The sequence below is a fragment of the Andrographis paniculata genome, unplaced genomic scaffold (assembly GCF_009805555.1).
Source record: "Andrographis paniculata isolate CXL003 unplaced genomic scaffold, ASM980555v1 Contig56END, whole genome shotgun sequence".
Taxonomy (NCBI): domain Eukaryota; kingdom Viridiplantae; phylum Streptophyta; class Magnoliopsida; order Lamiales; family Acanthaceae; genus Andrographis; species Andrographis paniculata.
Window position 1 is genome coordinate 304,788 of NW_026137591.1, and position 24,151 is coordinate 328,938.

The 24,151-nt window shown below is 27.6% G+C and overlaps 3 protein-coding genes across 7 annotated transcripts; 1 reads left to right on the forward strand and 2 right to left on the reverse strand.

Moving 5' to 3' along the window:
• Positions 1–4,151: 4,151 nt before the first annotated feature.
• On the forward strand, positions 4,152–9,240 carry LOC127256793 (bZIP transcription factor TGA10-like). 3 transcript variants are annotated; one of them, XM_051282990.1, is made up of 11 exons: positions 4,152–4,533; positions 4,639–4,751; positions 5,261–5,331; positions 5,496–5,621; positions 5,775–5,843; positions 5,972–6,031; positions 6,152–6,229; positions 6,348–6,417; positions 6,781–7,052; positions 7,189–7,428; positions 8,951–9,240. In XM_051282990.1, the coding sequence occupies exons 1-11, from the start codon at positions 4,289–4,291 to the stop codon at positions 9,110–9,112; spliced, it is 1,506 nt and encodes a 501-aa protein (XP_051138947.1). In that variant the 5' UTR covers positions 4,152–4,288; the 3' UTR covers positions 9,113–9,240. The 3 variants fall into 3 exon arrangements, with proteins under 3 accessions (XP_051138947.1, XP_051138948.1, XP_051138949.1); XM_051282991.1 differs by having other exon boundaries at positions 4,645–4,751; XM_051282992.1 differs by lacking the exon at positions 5,972–6,031.
• A 1,530-nt stretch (positions 9,241–10,770) lies between these two features.
• LOC127256685 (transcription factor bHLH130-like) lies at positions 10,771–14,741 on the reverse strand. 3 transcript variants are annotated; one of them, XM_051282814.1, is made up of 6 exons: positions 14,592–14,729; positions 13,882–14,084; positions 12,754–12,930; positions 12,412–12,477; positions 11,278–11,346; positions 10,771–11,056 (listed from the first exon to the last, which is right to left on the reverse strand). In XM_051282814.1, the coding sequence occupies exons 1-6, from the start codon at positions 14,698–14,700 to the stop codon at positions 11,003–11,005; spliced, it is 678 nt and encodes a 225-aa protein (XP_051138771.1). In that variant the 5' UTR covers positions 14,701–14,729; the 3' UTR covers positions 10,771–11,002. The 3 variants fall into 3 exon arrangements, with proteins under 3 accessions (XP_051138771.1, XP_051138769.1, XP_051138770.1); XM_051282812.1 differs by having other exon boundaries at positions 10,772–11,056; positions 13,882–14,192; positions 14,592–14,741; XM_051282813.1 differs by lacking the exon at positions 11,278–11,346 and having other exon boundaries at positions 10,772–11,056; positions 13,882–14,192; positions 14,592–14,741.
• Positions 14,742–19,050: 4,309 nt separating this feature from the next.
• Positions 19,051–22,790, reverse strand: LOC127256790 (receptor protein kinase-like protein ZAR1). Its single transcript, XM_051282983.1, has 2 exons — positions 21,261–22,790; positions 19,051–19,818 (listed from the first exon to the last, which is right to left on the reverse strand). Exons 1-2 carry the CDS (start codon positions 22,531–22,533, stop codon positions 19,274–19,276), a joined length of 1,818 nt encoding a protein of 605 aa, XP_051138940.1. The 5' UTR covers positions 22,534–22,790; the 3' UTR covers positions 19,051–19,273.
• Between the last annotated feature and the right edge of the window lie 1,361 nt (positions 22,791–24,151).

Here is a 24,151-nt window from a genome sequence, read left to right on the forward strand (position 1 = left end):
CAAATTTCAACATTTAATTAGAGCAAGTGTGACGGATTGAAATATTTAAATTTCTTATTTAAGTCAAGAATTTTTTATTTTCGAACTAAACCTAAGGATTTGTTTGGTTGTGTTTTGGTATTTTCGGGTATTTTAGAATAGTAAATTTTTGAATCATAAAAATTATTTGATTTGATATAAATATAAATTTAATGTCATGTTTACATATAATTTTTATGTAATATATAAATGAAAATAAATATATGATATGATGTTTTGAGAGGAAAATATATCTATATCTATATATTATATTAGATAGATATAAAAAAATAGAATAGAAAAACACATACACACACATAAAAAAACACTCAAATTTTGTTTGATTATAATTTTAAACACAAATCACCACTATTTAACAGGCACGAGTTTTAATAAAATATATTATCTATTCTTACAAAAATATCATATCGAAATACTATTTAAATAAAAATTCAAATTTAACACTAAATTTCAAATTAATTTCATACCATAACCAAACAAACCCTTAATTGAGTTGTGCTCGAGATAATTTAGTTAAGTAAACTTCTTAAATAGTTTGATTCATATAACAATTTATTACAATACATGAGTGTTATATATATATATATATCAATATATTATAATCCTTTTTAATTTTACAAGTCACAACACTAACTTAACCATCATTAGCACTTATTTAATAAGAGAATGTCAACATTAATAAAACAATTATTAATATTTTGAAATCGTTACGAAAACTACACATATTTTCTTTCAATTTTTATTTACTAACCACTGGGATTCATTGAATCCAGAAATGTGACACATCTTATATATATATATGCCAATCATTTAATTATCTATTTTTGTTAATAAATCAATAGGTCAATTTCATGGCTTATACTTATATTTATTCTCCTAGTTAAATAATTACTAATTAATATATATATGTGATGAATAATTAAATTAAGTTTGACCAATGCTACATTCGAAATAATTCAGCAAACAAAATCCATTGACTTGTGAAATAAACAAGATTTGGTGACCTAAATCAAAGACCTATTTTATTATTATTATTATTATTATTATTATTATTATTATTATTGGGTGCCTTTTATCCTACACATGGTGAACACTACGTAGAGTCGGCAATGGGTCGATTTGTGTCGAGTTGAATACTTTAAACGGGTTAAATTACTCAACTTTAATCCGACTCGTTTATTATCGTGTCGGGTTCGTGTTAACCGGTTTATTATTGTGTCGAGTTCGGGTTGACTCGTGTTGACCCGTATATATAATTAAATCTAATTTCTTGATTCAAATTAAATAATTTTTTATTTTGTTGTCGTGTTATGTTAGTTTTTATTAGTTTGAGTGTAAATTAGGTTGAATTATTTAAAATTGAACTTAGTTTAAATTAATTTATGAAAAAATTATTAAATTATGATTATTTTATATATATAATAAATATATTAATCAATATTAATATATTATAATCAGGTTGTCATGTCGGGTTCGAATTGAGAGCCTAAATCTTAACCCGACCTGTTTAATATCGTGTCGGGTTCGTGTCAACCCGTATACATAATCGGGTTGAAATCTTTGACCCAAACCCAATTATTTCGTATCAGGTCAATTTTTACCGGCTCTAGTGAACAGTAATAATAATAATAATAATAATAATAATTTAACCAACATATTTTATTTTATTTTTTGTGTAAATTAATTAGGTATATATCCCTCTGGGCAGTCTAAATATATGAAGACAAATATTCGTTTAATTAGTTGCTTCCATGTATCAATATATAGTACATGAAAACAATTCTATTATCCTAATTATTTTAATTGAATCCTATTTTAGCATATTGTTGATAATTTACATGTCATTTCTAATATGTTTATTTATATAGGAGTGGCCTTAGATTTCTATTTAATTTTTAATTGAATAAATTAAATGATGTATGTAAGTGTAATTGGAATTTCTATGGAAATATTCAATAAATTGCAATGTAAAGCTACACTTGACCTTTTCTTCCCAAATGTTCTTCCATTTTTTGGACTATTGATATATTATGTTGCAACATATATTATATATATTTTTATAATAATATTTTATTTGTTAGTGAAAAGGTAAGATGTTTTTGACATTTTTATTTTTTTACTTTAAATATAAATAAATTGTATGTGTAACAATATTATTTGTAATTTAAGTAAAAATTAAAGGTATTAATATATGATTACTATTACTAAATTAGGAAACCAATGCTTTTGAGTTAAACATATTAAAAAATAATAATAAAATATATTACATTTAATTGAGATGATGAAATATAATGATTCGAGAAAAAGGGAATTAAATAATAAAATCATTATAATTTGGCATATTCTAAATCAATATATATATATATATAATCCAATTAAGGGAATTAAATTAACATATATATATATATATTATCTCGATTAATAAACTACAATATTATTCAATGTTGCTAAAAATTGGCTTGCAATATATTTTGTATCAATTCACTAATGTAATATAAAATATCATATAAAATTATTCTAAATATATATATATATATACATATATTATAATTTGCTATCTTTTTAATATAATTAAATAAATTTACATTATATTTGATATATTTAATTTTATATAAACCTTGACATTGTATATTATTAACAAATTTATATAATAATTTAATATGTATATGGAATATTATACTAATATTTTATATAATTCAAAATATTTTGTGTATGATATAATATACATGGTGTGTTAATTCTTTTGCAAATTTGTTTGCTTTAAGTTTTAAACTCAATTTTATACTATTCAATCAATATAGTTTTCATAAAATATATGTTTTTTTTATCTCAACTCAAAGTATTTTTTATAATTTTGATTTATTTCACTTAAAAATATATAAATTCTAATATTGTAAAAATACTTTATATACAAATACCAAAATATTAATATGTTTTATATAAATTATAAAATAGTAGTATTATCTTTTTTATATTTTATAAGGGTGAAAATATCAAATTATTTATACACTAATAAGAGAATATTATTTTTTAATTTACTAAAAATCCCATCAATTTAATTAAAACTGAAAAAATATAATGTATAAAAAAATAAAAACTTAATTTGATATTTTTTAAATAAAATATTTAAAGAATAGTAGAAAATTATCATATCAAACATAACCATCCGATTTGTTTGGTTTTGGCTTCAAACAAATTACAATTATTTAGTTATAAATATATTTCATCCATTTCAATTCAATTTATCTTTTTTACTATTTTTTTATTTCATTAAAAAATATTCATTTCATATTATAATAAAAATAATTATATTTAAATATTAAAATATTTTTAATTTTTATAAGAAAAATGTTTTTTTTACTTTTAAGAACAAAAAATATTAAAATTATTTTATATTTTTTACTAACTAATAAAATAACATTATTATATAATTCATTATAAAAAAATAAATATTTATTTTTACTATAAATTTTTTTTTTTTTATAAAATATCAAATTCAAAATATTATTAAAAAAAATTAGAGTATATGAATAAAATAGGAGGGCAAAAAGGTCAATTCGGTGCGAGAAAGAAAGTTGGACAAGTAACCTAAAGGCTCGATGGGACAATCTGGTATAGCATTTTTGTCTTTGCTTCTCTCTCTACAGGTCATATGAAATAATGATTAATTATAGCCTTCATCTCCACCGAGTGGAACCGTTTTAGAGCGAGAAACTTTAACTCCAGAGAGAGACACACCTGCAAAAGTTCTTCACCTTCATCCTCACTCTATCTCTGTATATTATATATATATATATACACGTATATCTATTGTATGTATATATTCATATATATATATTTTTCATTGCACCGCTTTGGATATATAATTAATTAATTTTCTTTCTAACTCCCACCAGAAACGCAAAAAAACAACATTGAATTTAGCAGAAAAAAAGGGTTTTCCTTTATTAATTTATTATTTTTTATTTTCAAGAAATTTAATTTTAAAAAAATTATTTGCAGAAATTTGTAGACCTAAATTAGCCTCATCGATCCCCTCTTTGTCTTTTGCATTGAATTCATTTCTACAGTAACCGACTGAGTCTGAACCCCCCTTTTCTCTTTCCTCCCCCCCCCCCACCCTCTTTCTCTCCTCCCCCTCGTCTTTTATGGCGGTCTGCAGCTCCTCCTTTTCTTACATATATATTCGTGTGTGTGTGAACTGATCGATCATCATCATCGTCGTCGATCTCGAATTAGGGTTTCTTTCATGGCTTCTGCAAGTAATGAAAATTCTGGGGAAAGGAAGCTTTTTTCTTACCCTCTAATGGCGGTTTCCGACAAGGCTGTGATGCTCGGCGGCGAGCAGTGCGGCCAGGACATGTTTCTTCGTCATCATCAAATCCATAACAGTAGCTGTAATAATATTAATACTCCCTTGTCGTTCGGGATGCTGACGACCACCACCCTCCCCCCCTCGTCATCATCCACCATTCCTGGAGGTGTCGCAAACATGTAAGAAAACCCCCCCACCCCCCTCTTTTTATTTCCTTTTTTACCCCTATTCGATTCATTTTAATTTCCCCCCTCTATTACAAATTCGAGAAAATTTTTGGCCAGGAGCAGGGAGACATTAGCAGCTGCTTATGAAATGGGAGAATTGGATCAAGCACTGTTTTTGTATCTTCAAGGACAAGAACATCACCAGACAGTTGTTCATCATGAACACAGACGTAAGTTAATTTATTTTTTCATTTTTTTTCTTGATTTTGATTTTGGATTTGAATTTTTTGATGGATTTTCCAAAAATTTCTTTTCTTTCTGCTTGCTAATTTCTTACACCAAATTCAGTTTCAAAAGTGTGTAATAAAAACCTCTCTGCAGATTCCCTTTGCGATCATGAAGAAAGTATGCTGTGTACTTTTTCTTTGACCAGATTGTTTTCTCATCCTAAATTAGGAAATTAATAAGTAAAGGAGATTTTATTTTTCCTTTTTTCTTAAAAAAAAAAAGAAAAAAGGAAAACAATCTTGATCTCTTCTTCTTCTTGTTCTTGATTTACCCTAATTTTATTTTCTTTTTTCTTTTTTCCCTTTTACATGTTTTCTTGTCTTTGCCCTTTGCCTTTTCTCTAATTTCTTTTTTTTCTTTTTTTTCTTTTTTTTTTTTTTTTTTTTTTACATTCTCGAATTTTCCATTTCCAGAATGAAATCACAAAAAAATTGAAATAATTTTGTTGCAGAGAATTGTGGGATGAGACCACACACACTGAACATATTCCCATCACAGCCAATGCATGTAGAGCCATCAAAGGTACCAAGAACAGTTCTAAGATTGTCTGAAGATTTCATGTACTTACTTCACAAAATTCATGTTGTATCAATTAATTTAATATTGTTATTATTAAATAAATGAATATATTACAGCTAATTAATTAATTAATGGGGTTGATGTTAATTTGTTTTGTTATTAAACAGGCAACTACTGCAGGACTGCTTTCTCCATCCACCAGTGGCTCCAAGAAATCATCTGAGCCGTCCATTGATCTATCCAGCCCTAGATTGGACGGTGCTTCTGCCTCTGAACCCGCCAAAGCAGTTAAGGTTAGGACATAAAATATTCATCTCATTAGTCAGAGCCTTAATTAAACATTTTTTTTATATAAATACCAAGAAGATTCTTGCTTGTATATTTAAAATATATTTTTTTAAAAAATAGTCATTTTTTTTTTAATTTTATTTTTAATTTCTTGGCAGCGTGAGGAAAGCCAGAAAGGGCCTGCTTCTAGTTCCGACAAGGATGTACCAAAAACACCAGATGCCAAGGTAATAATTAATTTAAATTAAATATAATTGCAATTACTTATTAATTATTTATTTAATTGCAGTTATCATTTGAAATTAAATTCCATTCCCATATATATATATATATATCTACATACATAATTATGCAGACACTGAGGAGGCTTGCTCAGAATCGAGAGGCAGCAAGAAAAAGCAGGCTTAGGAAGAAGGCAATGATCAGAAAATAATATCCCAAAAAAATAAAATGAATTTTTTAATTTTATTATAATAATTAAATTGAGTTTTTTTTTTTATTATTTTATTTTATTGTTATATTCGATTGATTGCAGGCTTACATTCAGCAGCTGGAGTCGAGCAGGGTTAGGCTTGTTCAGTTAGAACAAGAAGTACAAAGAGCAAAATCCCAGGTTTAATTAATTAATTAATTATTTCAATAATTAAGAAATTGTTTCTTACATCAGCTAATGATTACTTAATTATTATGTTAATTATAACTGTGGCTGTCTCTTTCTTGTTTATTATTAGGGCTTTTGCATTGGAAGTGGCTCTGCAATTTTAGGAGACCAGTTAGGGATTCCTGTTGCAATCAATTCTGGTAATCAATTAATTAATTTTATTTTAATTTTAATTAAAACCAATCAAATGTGTTGTTTTTTTTTTTTTTTTTTTTGGAAAAAAACTCACTTTAAATATTATTAATTAAACACAAAATTTAAATCAAATTCTGTGGATTCATACTCAAAGAAAGGTGGTTGTTCGAGGGTTAGATTTTTTTATTTTTTTTTTCAATTTAGTAAAAACTAAATATAACAAATTATTTTATATGATATATATGAATAATAATATAATATTTTGAATAAAAAAACAAAAAAAAAATGTTTAATTTGTTATGTTTAGAGAATTTTTATTAATTAAATGCAAATAAAGCCTAAATTTTAAAATGAATTTTGAAATTCAGATGCGGCGGCGTTCGACGTGGAGTACGCACGGTGGCTGGAGGAGCACCACCGCCAGATGATGGAGCTCCGCCGAGCAGTGGACGAGCGTCTGCCGGAAAACGAGGTCCGGGCGGCGGTGGAGACCTGCCTGGCCCACATCGACCAGATGATGAATCTCAAAAGCCTCATCGCCAAGTCCGACGTCTTCCACCTCCTCTCCGGCGCCTGGCGCACGCCGGCCGAGCGCTGCTTCCTCTGGATGGGCGGTTTCCGGCCGTCGGAGCTCATCAAGGTCGGTCCCCGCCCCCGCCCCCGCCCCAAATTAAAAACCCTAATTAATCTATACATACAAATACATACACACATATATATATATTATATATATGCTTTTTATTTGATGGAGTGATCACGTGAGGGGTCACGTGCAGACGGTGGTGAACCAGATCCAGCCGCTGACGGAGCAGCAGGTGGTGGCGGTGTGCGCCCTGCAGCAGTCGACGCAGGAGGCGGAGGAGGCGCTCTCGCAGGGGCTCGACGCCCTCCACGCCGCCATATCGGAGACCATCGCCGGCGAGTCGCTGCTGATGCCGCCGGAGGTTAATTCCTACATGAGCCAGATGGCCGTCGCCATCAACAAGCTTCAAACCCTAGAGGGCTTCATTCGACAGGTACGTCCGTAATGTTAATTAATTAATTAATTATTTTAATTACTTTTATTATTTTTTAATTAATAACTTAATTATTTAATTTAATTAATTAATTTTCCGACAAAATAATCGATAGATCATACACATAGGATGAATTTTTATGATCGTGATCGTGATCATCGGACCATTCATCACGTGCATTGCACATGCATGTGATGACGTCATTGTCGTAACCGTTTGACTTCAAAACCCTCTACATTTGACTGCTAATCACACCCGCACATACACACACGTGTGCGTATGTGTGTGTGTAAAGTTTTTGGACGTGTTTGTTTGTGCATAGGTTTGGAGTTAAAAGGTTTAAAATTTGATATAATTTAAATATTAAAGAAAAAAAAAATTGTGAATAATAAATTTCGAATTGAAAATCTCCATACAAACATAGTTCTATTTTGTATTCTAATGGTAAAGTGATATTAGGGAATCTCATATAAGTGTGACCAAATTCACAAATTTTCCTATATGTACACATTAAAAATTATAATTTTGTAGTTATATATATAAATATATATTTGATTATCATTTTTTTTGTTGCTGTACTAATTTTTTCGTAAGTTGGTATCTTGGAATAATATGTTACCTATGCTAATTTTCTAAAATCAAATTACGATTATATAGATTTATTTATTTAACAAAAGTGAAAATTGGACAATAATTATAGTTACATACATGTGTGTGTGATTTGATTAAGGGTTATTAATTTTTATTTTATTTAAAAGATTAATATCGTTTTCAGTATTATTATTAGATTTGATTTCTATAAAGTAATTATATATTTTGGAAGTGTTCTTTTATCTGCTCACGAGTTAGTTGAAGATGAACGACTGATTTCAGTGAGGGACACGTGTCGAAATGTGATTAATATATATATATATATATGCTTTTAGTGAGTTGGACATGGGTGTAGTGGTTCATTATACATACATATATACATATATATATGTATATTTTGTATGTATGTATTTGAACTTGGCTGTGTGTGTTTGTTTTGGGCAGGTGAATTTAATCCTTAATTTCTTCGTCTTCGAAGAAATCAAACATAGGCAGACAAATTGGTCGAGTCCGACTTAACGAACAAGACTCGTGTTTGTTCAATTATATTCATATTCAGCTCAGTTAATCTCATTTGAGCTTGTTTGTCCACCCATTTTTTTTAAAAAAATTCATATATACATATAAATATTTATATATGATATTTTATTGTATTTATGTACTTTTTAATTCATAATTTCACACATATATATAAAAATATATATTTTTTAACAAAATCGTTCCGAACAAGATTCAGGCTCATTTGTAAACGAACTTAAATCGAGCCAAGTTCACAAATAGTTTGCTTTATTTTACGGTTCTGTTTGTATTATCACTATATGCTCTGTATAGTCCTAATCAGCTTCTAACAATCGTCTGCATATATATATATAATGAGGATGTAATAAACCCTAACCCTAACCCTAATTATTATGATTTGTTATGTATGTAGGCTGATAATCTGAGGCAGCAAACCCTTCACCGGCTGCACCATCTCCTGACGGTCCGGCAGGCGGCGCGGTGCTTTCTGGCCATAGCCGAGTATTTCCACCGCCTGCGCGCCCTCAGCTCTCTCTGGCTCTCCCGTCCGCGCTCCAGCAGCCCCGGAGAATAAATTTATCTCGATCTATTTATTGCTTTCTTTTTTGTTTATTAGGGTTAACTAGTAGGAGATTACAATTAATTAGTGTAATAACTAATTTAATTTGGGACAACTCTAATTTAACCAGTCTTTTTTTTTTGTTGTTGTTGTATGTGAATGTTTCGTACTGATGCATGTGGTGTGTATATTACATGCATAAATAAATAATGTTGGTTTTGATCCACATTATTTATTAGTTTAAAAAAAAAAACAAATTAAAATATTTTGACAAAAAAAAAAATATATCACATTAAATGTCATATCAAATAATGTTTTAAATCAAAATATTTTATATTTTCAAACTTCAATCCCACATTTAAATCTTAAAAAAAAAATTCATTGTTGTGCATCTTTTTCTTCGTGACATCTACATTCTACTATTCAATATATTTTTAAAAAATATTCAAAACATCTAATTATGATATCATATTAAATATTATTTTAATAAGCTCAAATCCATTGTTTTACATGTATATATATATACATCTAAATTAAATCAATTGATAATTACAAGAGGAGTATATATATTTAAAATATTTTGATTGCATTTGTCGTTTTTTATTTTATGTTTTCATTTTATTCTCTTGCTTCTTCTTCTTTTTTTTTTTTTTTTTTCCCCAAAAACATTACATCTAATATATATTTATCTTGCAAAACATGATCACAACTATCCATTATTACCAGCTTAAAATATTTTTAAAACAAAAACAACTACCCAAATGACACCCTTTGTAATTCTTACACATAGTTTTTATTATTGTTTTTTAACATGATATATAATTTAAATAAATATTATTCCAAAAAATAAAATTAAGAATAACATAGTCCAAAAATTGTGATACGTTCATCCTAATCAATCTATCCATTTTAAAAATTTAATTTGTCTTAAATCAATCCATTTGTTTCCTTTTTAAGTAATTATAGTTTCAATAATACAATCAATTTATGTTTTACTAAATTTCAAAACAAACACATCCTATTCAAGGATATAAGTAATAGGTGTAGATAAAATACACAGCAAAAGATAAATGAATATATTAATTACAAACGCACAAAGTATTTTATTTACCATTTTGCCCGTGCTTTTTGTTTAATATTTAATAATTTTTATTTTAATTTAGGAGAAAAATAAAAAGAAAATGTAAAAAATATATATATATTATGAAGTAAAAATAATATACACACTATTTAAGACAAGTGGGAGGCCCATTAACTGCAATAGAATGGGCTTACCGATCCAAATATAACAACAGCCCATAGATTGGGCTGAAAGTAAAAATCAATTATATAAGTAAATTGAATTTGTTTGGTTCATATTTCAAATTTATAATTTCACTATTCAATCCTATACAGACATTTTATTATTATTATTATTTGTAAAACATTTTTAAAAAAAAACAACAAATATTCTAAGATAATTCTTTTTCTTTCAATTTTTAATAACTAAAAACAAAATGTTCAAAATTCCGGGTGTGTTCTTTTAAAAAAAATATATACACACAATGTTTCAAAAAATATTAATATATCAAACACATTTATTATTTTTATATTACTTATCCAATTCTTCATATTTCACAATAAAAAAAATATATATACTAACGCAAATGAAATAAATAAATACACGAACACAATATATAATTTAACAATATTATTGACAAGGTGACAACATATGCTTTCTTTTTAATTTTCTTATATATATATATATATATATATAGTTTTTATTTATTTTTTATTTACTACTCAATCCATTGTGTTCCCACAACTTAACATTATACCAAACACATTCATGAATTTTATTATTATTATTATTTTTTTTGAAATTAAAAATAAAAATCTTCTCATAAGCTGCTTGATTCTTCTAACTTACGGCGGATGAGAAGCCGAACACTTGCAATTTTCTCGATCATTGCTCAATGCCTGTCGTCACATTTCAATTAAATAAAATATTTAAACTTTATATTCTTCTCGTAATATATTATATTAAAATATTATCTAAATCAAAACTGAAATAAATAAAAACCTTAAATTCAAATCAAAACAAAACAAGCTATACAGAGGCATGTAAAATTTAATTAAATATTAGTATGTTATTATTGTAGAATTATAATTTAATTTAATTTAATTATTTTTGTTGATACCTTGTACTGATTCTGGAGGCTTCTTATATGCTCCACAGCCAAATCTAACATGTCTGCTGTATTGGTTTGCTGCATGCACCACATGCAATATTATAAAATTTTCTATATATAATTAAATTAATTAGTTACTTTTAATGTTAATATATAATTATTTGTATTAATATATTTTAAATTATTTACTAATTATTTTATTATCTAAATTCTCGTATCTATAAGAAACCGGACAAATAAAATAAAGCGGAGGGAATAAATGAGATTTCCAAAAATATATTATTTGAAAATTACAATATATTGACATTGTTGAGATAGTTTAGATATTCAGTTTTAGATTTAGTAGATTTATATCTAAATTTGATCTTATTCATAGATTAGATTACTTAGATTTGAATCTATCGAGTCTGTTTTGTATTGCCTATATATAGGCTCTTTATTTTAACGATCAATAAGACAATCTCGTTATTTTTCCCCAAAATTTCTAACATGATATCAGAGCTTATTTTTCTTATGCTATAAATATAGCCAACATAATAATAAAAATACACAAAACTTGATTCTCTATCAATACTTTCACAATTATCCATAATATATTACAATAAAAATACCTAAAACTAACACTGAACAAACAGACTCAATGTTATTTGCTTTCGATTTTTTATTATGCACACTTGTCAATGAAAAATTAATACATCTTTTATTTCAACTCAATATATATTTTTTATTATTCTTTTATATTCTATTCAAAAATATTGTTTTCTATTATAATAAAAATAATTAGTATATAAATATTAAAATATTCTTAATTTTTATAAAAAAAAATACTTATTTCTTTTGTATCTATAAAGAAAAATATTAAAATTATCTTATATATTTTTAATTAATAAAATAATATTATTTTTTAATCTATTATTAAAAAAATATTAAATTAGAACGAAAGAAATATTTTTTTTAATAAAATATTTAAAAAGAATATAAACAAATATTTTAATAATCAACAATAAAAACCCCAAAATTTACACTTAAACCTAAGGATCTTTGTTTCTTTTCTATTTCTATATTGACTTTTACTATTTTAATTTTAGGTTTTCTAATTTATATATTGTCATAATGAAAAAAAATAAAGTCAAGAAAGTACACCTTATCCATATTTGGAACAAGTTCTTGCAATTTCCTCATCCTTTCACTTATTCTAGTCCTTCTAACCTGCAATAAATAATAAAATTAATTGTTTCGGGTAGCGATTGCGGGTTTTCCACGTCATTCAAATAAAAATAATAAAATTAATTGCTGTCAAAATTCGATCAATCCCATTTTGCCTAAAACAATTTTCGAAAGTTTTAAAGTTAAGAAAATTTTGAATAATAATAAAAATGCGACTATTTCATATGGTATTTTGTAAAATAAAATAAATGATAAAAACTTAATCCTCCTAAGAATATGTTCTTGAAAAAGTTAAGATGAATAGTCGAACAACTCTACCCTTTCGGCAATGCTCCGAGGATGAGTGGCGTAGCCGCGCTTAGCGCGGATCTTACAAGGAACCTTGTCCTGTAGCTGTAATAACTTCTCCATCGTAAGCGCATCCGATGTTGTCTTTGATAAGCTCAAGTGGTGTGACAAAGAACCGCAGCTCCATATATCCCCTGCCCGCCCATCCTGTTTTCGACCAACAATTAACAGTCAACACTTTGTCTATATACTTCCTCCGTCATTCAAATCTATACTCACTTTTCTTTTTGGGTTGTCATCGAAAAATATTCTTTTTTTCTTTTTAAATAAAAAATTATTTTCTTTTTGTAATATTTTTTACTATAAAAAGAAAAATTAACAATTATTACTCACTTTTATTAAAATTTGTGTTCGGTTGACCGAACACAAATTTGCATGACAGAAGGAGTACATTTTAAAACCAATTTTGACGTTATTTATTTATAGTACGTAATTATTTCTTTTATTTAAAAAATTATGCTACCTCTATTCCATCTAAATAATTTCGCCTTTTCATTTTAGATTGTTTTACCTAAATAATTCATTTCTATTTATAGTTTACATGGTCCTTAACTCCTTATTCCATTGCCCGTTTATCTTCTTAATTCTATTTACTCAAATATTATTGTACACTTCACTATCGACTCAGCTGAACCAAAATAAATTTTAGTTTTTCTATTTTTTACAAATTCACTCATAGTAGTTTCTCAGTTCAAACTTAAAGTATTATTTTTATCATTTTCGTCTATCGCATTTAAAAGTATTATTTTTCTATTTTAGAAAAAAAAAAAATCATCTAATAATATCACAATATCCTTAACTTTAACTTAAATTACAACTATATCATTACACATATAATTATTTTATATATAAAGTCAAATGGCACATTTGTCAAAATCTCTTGTACATTTTTACTTACCAATAAAATATTATTATTTTTTAACCTATTATAAAATCTCAAAGCACCTCTTAAAAAAAATTGTTATAAGATTGTTTTTAAGATTATTTCGGTGGAATAAATGTAGTATGAAATATTTAATTTTATTTCAAAAATATTAATTTTTACCGTTATAATATTTTTTTCTTCAAAGGTCTCTGAAAATAAGGATCGAATCTTACTTGTAATGTGGCGAAAAGCTTATGATCGCTATCCGGTTCGTGCTTGATCGTGTGGAAACTCCCTCCAAAGTGCGAGGAATCGTCCCAAGAATTGAATGCGGGCAATCCTGAAGCGAAAAATGATGTATCGAGGCTTCCGGAAGTCTCGATTTTGGCAACTCCATTTTCGGTTTGGACAGCCTCGGAGAAACGAGAAAATAGTCCTAAGGAAGAGGAGTTGAGGCGATTCTTGAGGCTAATAATGGAAGATTTAGCTATTACATCTCCAGCGGCGAGAATCTCCAAGTCAGAATATTTCGGGTTGAACGTATCTAAATAAATGTAGATATGATGATATATGTTATATTTTATAAGATTTCGAAAATGCATATATTAGTAATTATAAAATCATGCACACAATATATCGGATGAAATCTAATAAAAATTATAAATCAAATATCTATAGTATCACAACAAGAACCTTGCTAATTACATATTGACACCATAAAATATATATTAATAATATATAAATACGATATAAATAATTTTATTATTTTTTGCTTTCAAATTCGTAATTGTTACTATTTGAACTCTGTATTTTTTAAAATTTTTGATATATTTTTTTCTTTCACAAAAAATCTCGTTATACATTATTTTGAGATAAATTCAAATCAAATATTTATCAAACTCATCAAAAACAAATATATATATATAGAGATGAAAATGTTTACCTATATTAGAGCTGACAGTTTCAATTCCATTTGCATTGCACTGAAATCTGAAATTACTAAAGAACCCTTGTTCTTGTTCGTCTTCCTCCTCCATTTGCATTGACGGCATTATGAATTAATTCGAACAATTAATATATAGCCATAGCCATATATACTCCCACCCTCCCTCACTGACTGGTCTTTTTCAGACAGACAATTAATTTATTAATATATATATATATAAAACTGTGTCTCTAATTAACGCCTACGCCTTGTTGATCTTCAACTTCAACTTCAAGCTCTGCTCTGCTCTTATGACTTATCGGAACAAAAATTAGGAGTGACAGGGACAACAGCTTTGATGCTTTATTTATTTTTTATTTTTTATTCTTTTAATTTTAATTTAATGTTTTATTATTGTGATTTGCAGCTGGCTTTTTGGTGTCTGTCTGGCCACACACTTTTTTATGGGGACTACATACATGAAACTTGTAATGTACTAAGATTTTTGCCATTTAGGGATACAGTAAAATCATCTCCAACTCATTTTAAATACGTATTTTCAAACTCTATTTATTCAGTTTTAATTTTAAATATATAATTGTTTTAATAATTTTATTTCAATTATAATTTTATTTTTCACTATTATTCTTTAAATATTTAATTTTTTTTATTATTTTAAACAGTTTTTTATTTTTATAATTTAAAATATTTTTTAAAAAAAATTAGATAAATAAATTTATAAGTTTTTTGGCGTTGCTACTGTGCAACACTAAAAAATGGCGCAACCGACGCCAAATCAACTGTCCTAAATAGTATGGCTGCTTCCTATGTTTAGAACCATCTTTTCCCATTATTTTTAAGATTTTGAAAATTTTAAAATAATACTCCCTCAGTTCCGGTCAAGATGATCCCTTTATTAAAAACACAGTATTTTAGGCAGTGGAAATTAGTACGTTATTAATAATATATTATAATATTATTTTATTATTTTTTATGTGAATAGTGTTGTTGGTATTTTAAATATTTTTAGCATTATAGATCAATAAAATATATACAATATGAATATCATTTTGTAAAGAATAAAATTTTATATAATAAAAATAAATAAAAAATTTATTTATTTATTTCTAATTAACTTGAAACTAATTCTATTAAAACTAAGAAGTTTTAAAAATAAATAAAATTATTTATTTATTTAGGAGAAAGATAGAAATAAATGGATTTTTGAGTGGATCCTATGCGCAAGAGGTTAGATATTTAATTAACTTTGATTTATATTTGTTAAATATATTTAAAATCAATAAATTTACTAAAAATAGAAAAAAATAATCTTTAATGGGATGGACAAAAAAGAAAAAAAGGGTTATCGATCGCGGGAGGGATGGAGTATTAAGTATTTAATAGAATATTTGTTAATAGAAATAGATATTTGAAATGTTTTCTTTTCGAGAAAATAGTGTTAGCTATTTATTTTACTCCCTCCGTTCCGCATTCTTTGTCACTTTCTTTTTTTTAAAAAAATGATTACACACTTTAATCTAATTTTAAACTTTTTAATTTTAATTAAATTAATTAGTTATCTTAATCTTAATTTATAATTATTTATATTATAGGATAATTATTTACTGATTATACCTCTCTTAAATATCGTGTTTACAGTGTAGCAGACACGTAGGATGGAGGAAGTATTTTATATATATATATATATATATATTTGACATTAGACGAAACTATTGCTTAAAATATTATTTCCATCCACAACACAGCCACCAATACAGAAGAATAAAAGAGGGGAAATAGAGATGATGGTTTAAGACTTTTTATATAAATATTGGGTGTGTTATATATATATATTTAAAAAATTAATATATCACATACATACGTCAATTTTATATTACTTATACGATCATCTATATTTTAGATAAAAAAAATAGTTTTTCAAATCATTTTATTAAACAAACAAACCCATTAAATTTAAATATAAGTTGGTGATATTTATGAAGATTTTTTTAATTTTGTATTTTCATTTAATGCAATTATATTGATATAAATAAATCATAATAAAGATATTCATAATAAATCATCACATCATAAAGAATTTGGTTATTATTGTTATTATTACACCATTTAAATAAATTATTTTTTCATTCAAATTTATATCTACTTTTTATTGTTATAAAAAAATATAATCGATTCATTTTAAGTAAAACATACTCCATCCGTCCCACGAAAGATGAAGCTTTTTGTTAGGGACATGATATTTTAGGTAACGTAGATTACTAAGTTATTAATAATAAGTTAAAATAATATTTTATTATTTTTTATATGTATAATATTGTTGGAATATTGGGTTGGAATCATTTAAATTACAAATTATTTTTAAATTTTGATTATAATATATTAATATTGCCGTTTTCTAAAAAGAATATGTCTCGATTCCAAAATGATGTAATCTTATTCTTGATAAGTATATGAAGAATTGTTTTCTTATTTTTTTTCAAAAGGAAGATATATATATATATATATATTTCTTTTTCATTATAAAACCCTTTTAAATTTATTTAAACATTAATGTTTTATTTATTTATTTATATTACGTTCCACACATTTTTAGTAAATATATAATTATTTATGTTTATTAGTTTTAGTTTGAAATGTGACCTTTTTGCATAGTATAATTTTGATTTTTTTTTTTCATTATTTTGTATTTATTTTTTATTTAAAAATAAATTTAAAAATTATTTGATAAGAATAAAAAGATAATTTTGTATATAAATAAAATATTTCAAATATTTATAATATTCTAAATTTAAATTAATAAATATATTGGAATGAAGGGACGTTATTATAGATATATTAATTTATATACACATCCTTAATAATAGTAGTAATAAATAAAAACAAGGATAAATGTTTCCATAATTATTTTTGTTCATGTTTTTTCTAAAGATTACTTTTTTAAAAAATAATGTGATTTTTTATTTTTTAAAAATAACTTTTTTATATAATTAATAATTTTAGAAATTATTACTAAAAAAAACAAAAAAAACTTCTTGAACCAAAACATTTTTTCTTTTAATTGGAAAGGAGAAAAGTAAAGAAATTATTATGGAATAAGGGGGACAGAACAGTGAATTATTGACCTCTTGATATGGACTATGTACTTGAAAATGAAACAATGTGTTATCTAGAATAATGGAATAAAATAGTTTAAATTTAAAAAATATATATATTTTTCAATAAAATACATAATTAAATAATAAAGTATATTATTTGACAATGCTTAATTATATAATTAACTTTCTCTAGAACTTAATTTATTTAATTGTAGTTTAAAATTGATTTAGAATGTGTGTTGATTTGAGTTTTATTTAAAAAATATTTTAATTTGATATTTTGTGTGGAAAAATATTATGTTTTTATTTAAAATTGTGCAAAAATAAATAATACTATTAATTTTAGTTTAAAATAGCTAAAACAACAAACTCGAAATAAAGTTGGTCATTGATTATGTGATTTGATTTCAGATAATTCTATAAAACTTGCTAACAAAATATTATTCTATTCAAATTATTATTTAATTTTTTATTTTTTATTTTTAAATAATTGGATTCAAGAATTTATGCATAATTAGATTTATACTCTAATTCAAGTTTATACTTTCAATGGAATACTTTTATTCTTAGATAAAAGAGAATAACATATATTCCAGTTATGATATTAATTAAAGAGAATATTATACACACATGAACATATACACCAATCTCAAAACATCGAGTTATTTTGTTATAATATACAATTAAAACAAATTAAATTATCAATATTAACATGACTTATGCTCGGTTTTGACAGGATTTTTTAAGTTTTAAAGTTCTGAAAATTTTATTTTTTTTAAAAAAAATATTTAATATTTAATAATATTTTGAAGAAAATTGTTAAAAATTTTAGAATTGTTTGTGCAAGCACAACATTAACATTTTTTTTTTTTTTTTTTTTTGTAAATATTATCCAATAAAAAAAAAAACGACTCAATTCTAAATAAATAGGTTAGTCTTGACCCATAAAAATTCCTCTACGTACCAAATATTTTGGATTAATCAAAATTTTGGATTCAAAAACAATTTACAATTTTGAGTATTTACTCTATTAAAATATCAAATACTTGTATATTTACAAATAATTCCTACTCACAATTATAATAATTCTACGTAATTTGTTTAATATTTTTATTTCTATACATTTTTACGAAATGCTTTATTTTTTTTAAATAAAAAATTATATATTTTAATCTTATTTTAAAAATTTTATAGTAAATTCTTGTATCTATAAAAACAAACAGCTTGAACCAAACACATTTACTAATTTTATAGATACAAGACAGTAGGTTTGCTCTTTTTCTTAAAATCTTTATATATTTCTTCAATATACTGCACACATTTACTAATTTTATATTCCTTGAACCAGTTTTTTATTCCTAATATAAAAAATTATTCCTTCAAAATATTTCACAAAATAAAGGCATGGGGCTATTTTCAGCATTATTTTCAAATGCTGAACTAATATCATCATATCATTCATGTCATATATCCGTCCAATTGCCAAAACATTCACTACACTACACTACACAACATCGATTTCATACAGACAAAACACCAACCAACGGTTAGTTAGTTCCTGCATTGCATACGACGTCGTACTACTCACTGCAACTTCAGCCCGTCGAGGTTGTCCGACACCGTCCTCATCTTCGGCCGCGCCTCCGCCTCCGTCTCCGTACAGCTCAGCGCAATATGAAACATTCCGACCACCTGTTTCTTCGCGCGCACCTCGTGTAAGAGATTGGGGTCGATAATCTCCGACAACGGCCGTTCTTCCCGAAAGGCTGTCCTAACGGCGTCCTTCAAACCCTTCCCGTCCCTGTCCGGCAACCGCCCTGTAAGAATTTCCGAAAGCAAGATCCCGAACGAATACACGTCGCATTTTTGTGTCATCGTCGGCGCAGCAGCTCGAGCTTCGGGCGCGATAGCGTTCATCGACGACGATGACGGGACAAGACGGGACAGACCGAACCCAGATAAATACGGCTTGAGATTCTCGTCAAGTAGGATTTTCGTTGATTTGACGCTGCCGTGGACGTGTTTCCGAGGACCGCAATCGTGGATGTGTGCAAGAGCCCGGGCAACATCTTGCGCGATTCTTAGACGGGCTGCCCATGACAATGGTGGCAACGTATTCCCGGGACCTCCTGCGATGCAATGTCCAAATTATTACACAAACAACTATAGCTCGCGGCAATTTTCTAAAAATATTACTTAAAATTTGTTATATATAATATGCAATAAATACACATAATAATAAAAATCTACATTGAACCATCCTTTCTTATAATACTTTCATATAGTTTAGTGACACACAGTAGCTCATGGTAATATTAGTGACAACATATAATAATATTAGCGACAACACATCATTCATATTAATATAATACAAACACAGCACATGAACTAACAGCACATGATATACACTTATACAACACATAATTATAAACAAACACATGCCATTATTACAAACACATATTGTTTCTAATAAAGACTTATGTTGTTTCTATATTATATGGATGGATGCTAATTTTGAAAATCAGCACTGTAATCTTTCCCACTAGACAGACATTTTGTGTCTTAAATATCCACAAAAGACGATTCGAATGAAAAGACAAACTAGTATAACGGATCGATTCGTATGAATCCAATGTAGTATTGCGATCCAAATTCCATCCGTTTTCATTTTCATACAATGTAATTTATCACGCATTTCTATTGAACGACCATTTTCACCTCAAAAAAATTCAAAACCTAAAGACAACAAATCCTCGTATTCTAAACATTATGCCTACATTATCGTGATCAGTTCTAAACAAGAATTCTCACAGGGAATCGACCTCTCAATATCTTTAAAGATAGGTATCAAATATATACACGAACAACACATAACAAATAGAAAGACAATACAATTTATGTTAACATAATAAATACAACAGATTGACGGACAGCACATGGCAATAATCCACAAAGCACACATCACCGTTGATCTCAATACACATCACATATTAACACAACACATACATAATACACAATTTATATAATTACAACGTTTTGATTAAATTTAATCGTAGGCGGCAGCTACAGTACTGAGTTTAGTACTGAAAAACACATTATGTGCTGTCTAGTAGCACATAGTACTATTACAAAACAGTAATATATTGGCATATACAAGACATGCTATAGTCTCATACAAAACATAGTATATAATTTTACTACATGATATATTCTTATGCAGCATACATATAATCATAAACAAAAAAACCCACTTATCTTTATTACACACAACTTGTGTTTGGTGTAATAAGAACAGTGTGCTATTTGTATATATTATGACTGCTTACTTAGATCAACATCATACATTTTTTTACAAAATAAAAAAATAAATCAAATCAAACAACTATTTTCTATTTTTTATATTACATAGGAAAATAATTTGTTTTGGTTTCTTTTCTTCAATTCCCAAATTATTTTCTTTAAAAATATCAAATCAAATATTAATTTTTAACTTTTTTATATTACACATAAAAATTAAATTCACGTTCGAAACAAAATAAAAAAACAAGACGAAAGAGATTCAAATTCTTACCATGCAAGGCCGTATACAAGCTACCATTTCTGACAAAATCCGAAACCAGAAGCTTCTCATCAATGGCGTAATAGAATGCCCTAAGCCTAACAATGTTAGGATGCTGCACCTTCGCAATCGCCTCCACCTCCGCCTCAAACTCCTTCAACCTCCACTTCCCATCTCCCTCACTCAGCCGCCGCACCGCCACCGCGCCACCACCTCCGGCCTCCGCCGCCGCCGCTCCACCTCCGACCACCACTTTATACACAATCCCACTCCTACTCTTCCCGACAACATAAGCAGAAGCTCTCAACAAATCCTCCAATTCCAATCCAAACCCTTCGTCCAACACAACAAACTTCCCATCCATTCCGACAACCTCCGCTCCGCCGCCGCCGACGCCATTGTTGCTGCCCTTTCCGAGCTTCTCCGCCGCCACTCTCTTCCACCTTGTCCGAACCACCCAAACAAAAACAAAAACCACTCCGATCACCAATAAAGCCCCCGAAATTACAGAAACCGTCACGACCCCATTTCTGATCCTTCTATTCTGCACAACCCCATTCGAAGAAACCCCAATATTTACAGGCTTTTGGGGGTTGCCGCTTAACAGAGTTGGACTCTGCGCTTCGAGAGTTGTACCACACTGAAACCCTAATGGGAACCCACACAAATTAGGGTTTCCAGAAAACGCAGTTGGGCCTTGGTTCAAAAGTGAGCCCACCTGAGGAATCTTCCCGGAGAGATTATTATGCCTTAAATCGAGGCTAACCATCACCGGAAACCGGCCAAAGCTCGCCGGAATCTCGCCGGAGAATGAATTGTAGGAAAGATTCAATGTCCCCTTCAAATTTGTCAGATTGCTTAGGGTTTCAGGGAGGGTGCCATTGAAGCCATTAGAGGATAAATCAAGATGAGTTAGGGTTTGCAGGAAAGCTATGGAGAGTGGCAAAGGGCCACTGAAAAAGTTTTCGGAAAGGTCGAGGAAAGTTAAGGATAAGAGAGCCCCGATTTCTGAAGGAATGTAGCCTGTGAGATTCTTGTTAGAGAGAGAAATGGAGGTGATTCTACGGCGGGCATCGTCGCAGGTGATTCCATCCCATTTGCAAGGGGTTATGTCGGAATCGGACCAAGAAATGAGGGCTTTTGTCGGGTCATTTGTTATGGCTGCTTTGATGGCCAAGAGAGAGAGCCCGTCTGCGTTTAGAGAGAGAGTGAACTTAAAGAAGAAGAAGAGGATGAAGAAGGACGCCATTACAGGTGCTGTAACAAAGCTTGATGAACCCTCCATATGTGATTTCACAATTCTTTCGGAGAACCTCAGAATTGGGTCATGATTTGGACAAAGATTCGAGCTTTGATTCAACAATGTGATGTAAGAATACGAATTTCGGGTCAGGATTTGCAGTGCAGGAGGAATGTGCGCTCGATGGACAGGATGGGTGATAATGGCGGACTCCACTGTAGTTGAAATTCTTTTGGGATTTCAATTTGAATCAGGGCAATGATTTTATTTTTATTTTATTGTAGGATTGAATTGGATTGGAATTTCGAGGCTACTTTGGAGCAACTAATGTGTTAATGAATTTGAATTTTCTTGAAATAAGGCTGCTTCTGTTGGCTTCTTGCACTTTGATTTACAGTTCTTGTTGGGATGCGGGTGGATTTGTTTTCTATTTCTTTTTTAAATTTCTGCATATACATATATTAAGCAAGTTTTTATTTTTTATTTATATTTGAAATTAAAAAAAAAAATTAGAACTGTTTTTTTTTTTTTCTTTTTTTCCCGCATGTGATGAGATTTAGCAGTGTCCTGTTTCACAGAGGACTTGGTTCAGGCTGTCACTGAAATGAGAAGGTTTTGGAAGTTTCTGGTTGTGGTGATTAATTTACTTTTGAAATTTATAGAAAGAAATTAACAAATACAATTACCAGAAATGTAAAAAATTAAAAAAATATATATAACTAAAAAGTTAATGGGGGCCAAGTGCATTGAGCCTGGTCGGGGAAAATAATGAAGGATGCAGCCAAGTGCAGAGGCAGACTTTTTACAGAATCTGAGAGCAATGAATGGTATCCGACCATATGTGTACTGTAGGGGCATTCTTGTAATTAAATGGGATGTGTGTTTGTATACTGATTTTAGAATTGAATGTGCCATTTTTATTTATTTACAAAGCTATTATTTTCTAATTTAGTAATTGTACTGTCTACTTAAAATAATAAATATTTTTCAATTTATAATATATTATACAAATACAATTACTTTTATATTACACAATAAGTATTTTTATCTTTTTTTATTATAATTTAATATAATACTAATATTAAAAAATTTACGTGAAAAACTAAATATCATTCTTTCAATGGGATGGATAGAGTATTATTTTTTTGATAATTTAGAAATTTACGGTAGCTACTCGTCGTAAGCTTCTAGAATATGACATTTTGAATTTATATCCTCTTGTCTTCCTATTATAATGTATACATATATATTTTCATGAAAAATTAAGAAATATTGGTAAAAAAATGTACTTTGTAAGCCTTTGGAATACAACATTTTGAATTTAAATTATCTTCACAATTATAATTATTTTTTTCTATTTTTTTGGAATTATATATATATTTCAGTAGTTTATAAAATAATTTTTACTTAAATGTTATGATTTATATTACATACGATTCCATCTACCATATTTTATTTACTTTTATTTATATAGTATAAAAATAATTTGATTATATATATTTATTTCATAAATTATAAATAAATCATATATGCGAAATTTATCAAATATATAATTACATTACAATATTATTTTAAACATATTTTAATTATATACACTTGTGCATAGCACGGGTTTAAATGCTAGTTATAATGTGTACATATTATTTGATGAAAAATTAAGAAA